Source organism: Setaria italica, chromosome V (assembly GCF_000263155.2).
Source record: "Setaria italica strain Yugu1 chromosome V, Setaria_italica_v2.0, whole genome shotgun sequence".
Taxonomy (NCBI): Eukaryota; Viridiplantae; Streptophyta; class Magnoliopsida; order Poales; family Poaceae; genus Setaria; species Setaria italica.
Window position 1 is genome coordinate 30,752,135 of NC_028454.1, and position 10,354 is coordinate 30,762,488.

Genomic DNA, 10,354 nt, shown 5'->3' on the forward strand with positions numbered 1-10,354 from the left:
TTCAAAATATAGATCGTTTAAGTTAATATCTGGTAAAAAAAATACACTAACAAGATATATTTTAAGATGGATTTAATGAATTTAGTTTAGTATTGCATATATCGGTGTTATTTTCTACAAACTTGTTAAAACTGAAGAAATTTGATTTAGAATAAATTAAAACCGTTGTTTTGGAGTAGAGGGCAGCTCGAACAGCCAATCGCGACCTTATCAATTCAGCGATCTCTCTCTCTCTTTTTTATTTCCGTTTTCCCGTAACCACCAACCAGAGCATGATGAATACGCACGCTGAGTACGGGACATGAGAGCGACTCTTACAACGGGCCCACAAGTCAGTAGCTGAAGCTGGCTGTCACACGTCCATTTGGTTGGTGGCTCATGCCATGTCAAACTGTCAAAGTAGCGTGGCCTCAGCGCCAAGGCCTGGTTTCCAACTTCCAAGCACAGCTGCACAGCGCCATGGCTTTCTCTGCCTCTGGGAGGGGAGGACGAGGGCTCCTCTTTCCGGCGGCAGCGGCGGCCGTGGTGCTAGTACTAGTTGGAGCGGCGCCGGCGGCGGGTTGCTACCCGCGCGTGTTCAGCTTCGGGGACTCGCTGGCGGACACAGGCAACTACGCCTTCGTCTACGGCAACAACTCCAACCCCGCGCTCCGTCTCCCGTACGGCGAGACTTTCTTCCACCGCCCCACCGGGCGCTTCTCCGATGGCCGCATCGTCGTCGACTTCATCGGTAAGCTGCCGTTACCAATCAATCGGATGACCGATTGATCTATTAGCCTGCGTCTTCGGGGTTGGGGGCTCGATTGACTTGATTTGAGATATTGGATTCGCGTGGTTGCAGCGGACACGCTGGGGCTCCCGTTCGTGCCGCCGTACCTGAGCGGGCGGAGCGCGGAGGACTTCGCCTGCGGGGCCAACTTCGCCGTGGGCGGCGCCACGGCGCTCAGCCCGGCCTTCTTCCGGGACAGGGGCTTCGACGGCATGGGCAACCGAGTGCACCTCGACATGGAGATGAAGTGGTTCCGCGAGCTGCTGGACCTCCTCTGCCCCGGCAACCTCGCCGGTATGTAGGTTCCCATTCTACCTCCTCCGATTCCATCCTTCCCCTTTGACCAAACCTCCTTCGTACTGTAATCTGGTTGGTGGGGAAAGTATTAGCGGGTATAGTAGTAGAATGCAATTTCGAGAAGGTTCGGTGCACGGGAATTTTGGAGATGGAAAGGGAAAGATGCGATGCGAGTGGTGAACGCAAAAAGCAGAGAAACAGAGTTGCTGCCTTGCTGGATAGGGGTATGGCGCCAATGGAATGAAATCAGGTGGGGGACTCTCTCCCCTTCCGTAGCCATTCAAAAAAAAAAAACAGAGTTGCTGGATAGGGGTTCAGTTTAAACGTTTGAAGTAAGGAACGGATATTAAATCTTACTATGTAATTCCATCTGCAGCTATTTGGTTTATGAAAATTAGTAAAAAACTGAAAATCATGCTTCAAAACTCCAAAGAGAAAATGAACAATTGAATGGCGATATAGATGAAATGATGCCATGCAACTAGCCGGCTGGTCCACATCAGTCGTTGTCGACTTGCTGTAGCAATTTCAGCAAAAGACTTGAGAGAATTTTTCTTCTTCATTTTCCATCTGTCGACTTTCCAGAAAGAATCAACTTTATGGTCCGAATTCAGAAATAGAATAAATCTCTACAAGCAGTTTCATGTATCAAAACTAAAAATTAATTTTTTTATAACTAGTCGACATCATAATTCGTGACTTGTTTGGAGTAGAGTCACAATCAGAATTTACGATGTCAATGAGAAAGAAGGAAACTCCATTCAGCCAAGTGCTTTTACTTCAGCTCCACAAGCCTGATGTGCCTAAGAAATCAATTGCTGTGCTAGGAAACAGATTATTAGGATAAATCTGACTTTTAGTAACACCAAAACATGGAATGCAGTAACTTCATCACTTTCTTTTTCTTATGATGATGTGATATCTACAATTCAGTGGATCCTATTTGTTGCACAGGTTGCTCAAATATGATGAACCAATCTCTCTTCTTGATTGGAGAAATTGGGGGCAATGACTACAACATTCCTCTTATTTCTAGAGTGCCCTTCGAGAAGATCCGCACCTTCACTCCAAGTGTTGTTGCCAAAATTTCTTCCACAATCACTGTGAGCATCAGTTTTGCTGTCGCTATTGTAGCTGCTCACATTATATATAGATAGTAATGTAGAATGACCTGAGTTTGCAGGAATTGATTCAGCTAGGAGCCAAGACTCTTGTGGTTCCTGGGAACCTCCCAATTGGGTGTGTCCCAAAATATCTGATGATGTTCAAGAGCGACAAGGAAGAAGATTATGAACCACATACAGGTTGCCTTAGGTGGATGAACAAGTTCTCACGATACCACAACAAGCTTCTCATGAAGGAGCTTAAGAAGCTTCGCAAGCTCCATCCTGGAGTAACCATCATCTATGCTGATTACTATGGAGCTGCTATGGAGATTTTCCTTTCCCCTGAACAATACGGTGAGCTTGGATATTTTTCTTTTCTTTCTACTATGAAATTTAGTCTCTACTTTTCTTTTTACGAAAGATAAATTTAGTCTGTACTCATCTAAATATTGTTTGACAGACTAGAAACTGTGCCATCAAACTTTCAAAAATTGTTTGCATTCGTGTATATTAAAGTTATATTGTTAGTTTGGTGGTTCAGATTTCAGAATGTGCTTCAAATAAACTGGATTTTAGATTTTACGAGTACACCACTTTATCTGCACAATTGATCTTATGTTAGTGCCTTTATCCATATGCGCACCATATGAGTTCCTTCGTGGTTATAATTCTACCATAACTTCAATGTTTTAGGATAGCACTTGTATAATTCTATAGTAGCTTGATGAAGTCAGCCGCCACACACTTTTTATTCACACTGGAGTTTGTTTGGTAACAAAGGTGATATCAGTTTACATCACTTAGCATTGTTTTTTCCCTACTTTTAACTGGATATTCTATTACTTGAGTAGTAAATGTATTATTTGTAGTATTAGTATCACATAATCAAATTGACCTTCAGATTTATCGTGCTATTTGGTTTCGTTCAGTAAACTGCCTAGAAGCTTTAATCAGAATCTCCTGAAGACCAGTACATAACATAGGGAAAAAAAAATCCTCTTTCATGGCGGGCACTACCCTAGTTAAAACATTGCCATGACTCTGGTTCAGGGATCGAATATCCACTGGTGGCTTGCTGTGGTGGCGGAGGACCCCACGGTGTGTCCCCAACTGGAGGATGTGGATACGGAGAATATACGGTGTGTAATAACCCAGAAAAGTATGGATCATGGGATGGCTTCCATCCATCAGAAGCTGCATACAGGGCCATTGCAATGGGCCTTCTACGAGGTTCATACACACAGCCGCCCATGGCTTCCACCACCGGTTCATGTCCACAGCTTGCGGAGCTCGATTCTTCTGCTGAATACAAGCCCCTCTACGACATGTAATAATTGCGTAATTACATTTTATTCGTACTACTTGAAAAGGTCAAACTTCATTAGTTTTGAGTAATGGTTAGTCAAATTATATACACGTGTAGTGTGACAATTATATCAATAGTTTATATTTTGAAGTGTTTTTAATACGATATTGATTTGGTGGAAATTCACAATATATTGTAAGATAAATGGTCAGTACATACTTTTTGAACACTATGCGTTTAGAAATTACTAAAGTAAATCAGTTTTTCTCTAGCGAATTGTATTTCCATTATCAATCAAGCATTGTCATGTCTTAACTATTGCTTACTATGCTACCACGTGCTTTCTAGTTTCAAAATGGGTAATTTCAGTTTTATTCTATGTCAAGCTTCTCTACCCTTACCAAATTCATAAAAAATATATTAATATTTATAATACCAAATAAATGCACTAGCAAAATATATTTCATGCTAGATTTGTCAAAGCTGATTTGATGTTCTAGATATTAGTGCAATTTTCCTATAAACTTGAGAAAAAAAACTAAAAAGACATACTGGAGGGAGTATATGCATTTTAGAGGGCCGCTCAACCTAGTACGGCTTTAATTTAGAATGCCAAGGCAACAGACTATTCTTTTCACGGCAATAATTTTTTGACAGTCTTTAAATGCCTCCTTTAGAGCATCTCCAAGAGTGCCTAAAAAATAAAGTCCCAAAACAATTGGTTTTGGATCTTGCCAAAAATTATTCGGAAGAAAAAGAAACTCATCACCCAACAGTTCCAGAAACTAGATAAAAAAATCAACAATATGTGGACAAAAAAAACTGACGGCACTTTTCCTATGGGCGTTGTCCATCTACTCCGTGAAACAAGGATTGCAATTTTTTTCTCCGTGAAAAAATGAACGGCATTTTTTCCTTCGTCAGATGTCCTTTTTTTTTTCCTCATTCCATGGATTGGGAGTGAGCGGAAGGGGTGCAAAAATAGCTCAGGTTGATGCTAGGATTGGACGTGCAAAAAAATCGGGCAATGGTTTAGACAACTTTTGGATGCTAGCAATATATTTTGGGTACTTTTGGAGATGTTCTTGTAAGTAGAACCCTTTTTTTAAAAAAGAAATGAGTCCCCGTGATGGTTCATGACTTCATTCTAAAGCATAAAACGTCATTTATAGAAGTTTGCAGATTTATTTTAGATATAGATCGAGTAGATAACTTCACTAAACATGGGTAGACATTATTAGTATTCTTTGTTCTTAATGCTCAAAAGAAAAGACATCCATGGCAAAGTAGTCGTCCTAGTCCTAGAGTGTGAGTCATCTCGATCGAGTCCTGCTGTTTCACGAAGAAGCTGCCTTTCTCTGTCACTGCCGACGCAAAGTTGCCACCTCTTAATCCCTCGCTATCTACATAAATGTACCCGCCTTAGCGTCGGTGCTTCTGATGCGGAAGTGTGTTTGCTTTCTCGTTTGTTCTAGCCAGCCCCGTACCTGAGATCTTGAGTGCAAAAAAGGATTTTTCGTGCACTCCGACACGTAGCGACGACCAGATCAGGTGCCATTAATGATTAGCCCCAAACACTAATTTAATTGATCAGTTTTTAAAAATTAAAATGATCATTATTTTGCTACACATTGCATCATGGAGTAGAATTGTGCTGTAATACACTAGTAGAGAACTGACTTTCGATCCGCCCCCTTTTATCCCGGTTTAAAGTTGGCCCGGGACAAAAGGGGGTGCGTCGGGGTGCGGAAATTTGGAGGGGAGCATTAGTCCCGGTTGGTAATTGCAACCGGGACTAAAGGCCCCCCTTTAGTCCCGGTTGCAACGGCTAGCTGGGGGGCGTCGGTGGCCGGATCCAACCGGGACAAAAGGTGTTTCCTTTTGTCTCGGTTGGAGTTTTTAACCGGGATAAAAACTCATCCCCCACTATATCCCGAGACAGAGACTTTCTTCTTCCTCCAGCCCGAGCCAGTCCAGCACATTGATAGAGAGCTGAGCTTCACCTACTCTCTGGTGGTGCCAAAGCAAGGGAGGTGCTGCCCGAAGTTTTTTCCCTCATTTTCGTGGGAATTTGACTCAGCCAACACAAGTGTTGCGAAGGTTTGCTACTTCATCCTCGTGTTATGCTTTGATTTATGCTTAATTTGGAGATGGAAAGATTATTTGCTACAATGTGATGATGAAGTAGAAAAATGGAGAGGTATTTTGAGCTAGAATGTGAGGGAGATTGATGTGTCATATATAGTATGCATTATTTCAGTGGTTTAAAAATGATGCTACCTTGTCTAGACGGTTTATCTTATCAAATTCAATATGGTTTTTTAAATCCATATACTTGTTGAACTTGCATACCGTGTTCATTTCGGCAAGAATGTTCTCCGCCGAGCAACAACGTATGTCAAGAAGGAGGTTCGATTCTACGAGAAAGAGTGGATACGGACATCGTGACCGTGTCCCCTTTTCCGTAGCATCTAACCTCTTTCATGACGAAGTGCGGTGCCGCCCAGCTGAGGACATCCTCGCGAAATGAACACGGTCTTCAAGTTCAACAACTTCTGTAGTGGTAATGAAAGAATTTTTGTACATAGATGACTTCTGCTACTTGTTGAACTTGCATACCGTGTTCATTTCTGCGACGATGTTCTCCGCCGAGTAGCAACGTATGTCAAGAAGGAGGTTCGATTCTACGAGAAAGAGTGGATACGGACATCGTGACCTTGTCCCCTTTTCCGTAGCATCTAACCTCTTTCATGACGAAGTGCGGTGCCGCCCAGCTGAGGACATCCTCGCGAAATGAACACGGTCTTCAAGTTCAACAACTTCTGTAGTGGTAAGGAAAGAATTTTTGTACATAGATGACTTCTGCTACTTGTTGAACTTGCATACCGTGTTCATCTCGCCGAGGATGTTCTCCGCCGAGCAGCAACGTATGTCAAGAAGGAGGTTCGATTCTACGAGAAAGAGTGGATACGGACATCGTGACCGTGTCCCCTTTTCCGTAGCATCTAACCTCTTTAATGACGAAGTGCGGTGCCGCCTAGTTGAGGACATCCTCGCGAGATGATCACGGTCTTCAAGTTGAACAACTTATACAGTGTTAAGATAATAATTTTTGTACATAGATGGCTTCTGCTACTGGAGGAAGTGACGATGGTGGGGGCGATCGTGGTTCCTATTATGGCAAGGTTCCAATCATAGTTGGCCCTCAGCATAAGCCGAAGAAAAAGAGCGCGCTGGAAAAAGCAATGCTTCGTTATTTGCAGCAACGTCATAAAGAAGTCCTCCTTGATAATAACCAGTGGATGGCTTGTTGTATTGTATAATGTTGTTCGGGACTTTAATTTAAATATGTGTATTTGGATCTTCATGTTGTTGTATTGTACCATGTTGTTTGGATCTTTAATCGATTTTCACGCGTAATCCATTGTCAAGTGTAATCCATTTTCATGCGTAATACGATGCAGATGGACCGGCAATGGATGTATAATGCAGACAGGCGGAGCAAGGTGTTTATTGATGGCTTGCATTATTTTCTCGAAGTGGCAAAAGCGAACAAGCCAGAGAATGGGTTCGTATGTTGTCCATGCTTCCAATGCAATAACAGGAAGGAGTATTCAAAGGATTCCTGGGGGACTATTCACAGCCACTTGTTTAAATACGGTTTCATGCCTAACTATTTGGTTTGGACCAAGCACGGTGAACTAGGGGTTGTAATGGAAGATGGCGAGGAGGAGGAGGAAGATGACACCATTCCGGACTGGGTTGCAGGCCAAGCTTTTGCAGGTACTACAATGGGCGAGGCTGATGAAGATGAGTTTGCAGAAAATGACCCTACTGATGACCTTGGTCAGGTGATACGAGATGCATACAGAGATTGCGAAACTGAGAAGGAAGCAGCAAAGTTGCAGCGCATGATAGATGATCACCAAAAATTGTTGTACCCAGGTTGCCAGCAGGGCCATAAAAAACTAGGTACGACACTAGAATTTGTGCAATGAAAGGCAAAAAATGGTGTGTCCGATAAGGCATTTCAGGGGATGTTGAACATTGTCAAGAAGATTCTCCCCGAGAATAATGAATTATTGTCCACAACATATGAAGCTAAACAGATTATTTGCCCTCTCGGATTGGATGTTCAGAAGATACACGCATGCCCTAATGACTGTATCCTCTATCGTGGTGATGAATACGAGAAATTGGATGCTTGTCCCGTCTGCGAAGCCCTGCGGTATAAGATCAGGCGAGATGATCCTGGTGATGTCGAGGGGCAGTCTCCCAAGAAGAGAGTTCCCGCGAAGGTGATGTGGTATTTCCCTATAATACCACGCTTGAAGCGCTTGTTCAGGAACAAGGCGAATGCTAAGTTGATGCGATGGCACAAAGAAGACCGTAAGGAAGATGAGATGCTGAGACACCCCGCAGATGAGGCACAGTGGAGATCAATTGATAGAACATTCCCAGACTTTGAAAGTGAAGCAAGGAACATAAGGTTTGGTTTAAGCACTGATGGATTCAATCCATTCGGTGAGTTGAGTAGTGGTCATAGTACTTGGCCTGTGAGCCTTTGTATGTTCAACCTTCCTCCTTGGCTGTGCATGAAGCGGAAGTTCATTATGATGCCGGCGCTTATCCAAGGCCCAAAACAACCCGGCAACGACATTGACGTGTACCTAAGGCCGTTGGTTGATGACCTTTTACAGCTCTGGAAGGAAGAAGGTGTACGTGTGTGGGATGAGGATAGACAAGAGATCTTTAATCTACGAGCACTGTTGTTCGTAACCATCAACGATTGGCCTGTATTGAGTAACCTTTCAGGACAGACAAATAAGGGATATCGGGTATGCACCCACTGTTTAGACGACACAGACAGCATGTACTTGAAGCACTGTAAGAAGGTCGTCTATATGGGTCATCGTCGATTTCTCCCTGCTCACAACCAGCTGAGAAAGAGCGGGATGAATTTCAAAGGGACGCCAGACCATCGTAAAAAACCTGCACACCGTAATGGAAAGCGTGTGTTCAAGATTATGAAGGATGTATATGTAGTCTTCGGAAAGGGACTTGGTAGCCAACCTGTTCCGAACGACGATAACGGACATGCACCCATGTGGAAGAAAAAGTCAATATTTTGGGAGCTACCTTATTGGGAAATCCTAGAGGTTCGCAACGCAATAGACGTGATGCACCTGACGAAGAATCTTTGCGTGAACGTGCTAGGCTTCATGGGTGTTTATGGAACCTCAAAAGATACATTGGAATCACGACAGGACCTGAAAGCCATGGGGCAACAAGATGACCTACATCTGGAAAAGAGAGATAATGGACAGCACTACTTACGTCCTGCCAGTTACACTCTCAGTAAGGAGGAGAAGGATAGCATGTTTGAATGCTTGAATAGTATGAAGGTCCCGTCTGGGTACTCCTCGAATATAAAGGGAATAATAAATATGAAACAAAAGAAGTTTACAAATCTCAAGGCTCATGACTACCACATGTTGATGACCCAGTTGCTTTCGGTTGCACTGAGGGGTGTTCTACCAGAAAATGTCCGGTTGCCGCTCGTAAAGCTATGCGCGTTTCTCAATGCGATTTCGCAGAAGGCAATCGATCCATCCAAGCTATCAAAGCTACAGAACGATGTGGTGCAATGTCTTGTCAGTTTTGAGTTGTTATTTCCACCATCCTTCTTCAATATTATGACGCACTTACTGGTTCACCTAGTAAAAGAGATCGGTATTCTCGGACCTGTATACCTGCACAATATGTGGCCTTTCGAGAGGTTCATGGCAGTCCTAAAAAACTATGTTCGTAATCGTGCCCGTCCAGAAGGAAGCATCGCCAGGGGATATGGAACAGAGGAGGTGATCGAGTTTTGTGTTGATTTTATTGATTCAATTGACTCGATTGGGGTTCCAACTTCACGCCACGAGGGGAGGCTCCGAGGAATGGGCACCCTTGGAAGGAAATCAAGTTTGAGCAATGATACTGATTTGTTCGACAAGGCACACTACACTGTTCTACAACAGTCATCCTTTGTGTCTCCGTATATCGAGCAGCACAGGCAGATGGTAGCTTCCAAAAACCCGACCAAATCCGATGCTTGGCTTACCCGTCATCACATGGAAACTTTTCCCTCCTGGTTGCGCCAACAACTTATGGGTAACTCTGAGATTCACCCACAGCTTGCCTGGTTAGCCAGGGGACCTGCTACCACAATCGTCAAATTCCAAGGCTATGAGATAAATGGTTACACATTTTACACGAGAGCCCAGGACCAGAAAAGCACGAACCAGAATAGTGGTGTCCGCATAGATGCCATGGACAGAAATAATAGCAAGGAGTCGTATTATGGTTTCATACAGGAGATATAGGAACTCGAATACGGACCGCTGTACATCCCTCTATTTCTTTGCAATTGGGTGAAGCTAACTGCCGTCACCAAAGATCAGTACGGAATGACAATAGTAGATCTGAGCAAGACTGGATACAGTGATGACCCATTCGTACTTGCCAATGATGTGTATCAGGTGTTCTATGTGAAGGACATGTGCAGCAAACCCAAGAGGAATCCAGAAGAGACATGGGAGCCAAAGTGCCACATATTTCTTCCAGGTAAAAGAAAAATCGTGGGAGTCGAGGATAAAACAGACCAATCAGATGATTATGATCAGTTTGATGGCATGCCTCCATTCGCCGTTGAAGTTGATCCAAGCATCCTGCTATCCAAAGAAGAGGCTCCGTACTTACGCCGCGATCATGATCAAGGAACTTTCGTGAAGAAGAAATTTTACAACGTTGTATGGTAATGCGTTAAATGTACATGACCTTTGTGTATATTGATAACAATTTGTAATTTACCCTATGTATGATTTCATG

The 10,354-nt window shown here is 43.4% G+C and overlaps 1 protein-coding gene and 1 pseudogene across 1 annotated transcript; both read left to right on the forward strand.

The window, feature by feature from the left end:
* Positions 1 to 385: 385 nt before the first annotated feature.
* Positions 386 to 3,749, forward strand: LOC101762727 (GDSL esterase/lipase At1g28600). Its single transcript, XM_004969268.3, has 5 exons — positions 386 to 730; positions 842 to 1,063; positions 2,021 to 2,169; positions 2,250 to 2,526; positions 3,223 to 3,749. Exons 1-5 carry the CDS (start codon positions 460 to 462, stop codon positions 3,501 to 3,503), a joined length of 1,200 nt encoding a protein of 399 aa, XP_004969325.1. The 5' UTR covers positions 386 to 459; the 3' UTR covers positions 3,504 to 3,749.
* Positions 3,750 to 6,957: 3,208 nt separating this feature from the next.
* Positions 6,958 to 10,260, forward strand: LOC111257237 (annotated as a pseudogene).
* The last annotated feature ends 94 nt before the right edge of the window (positions 10,261 to 10,354 follow it).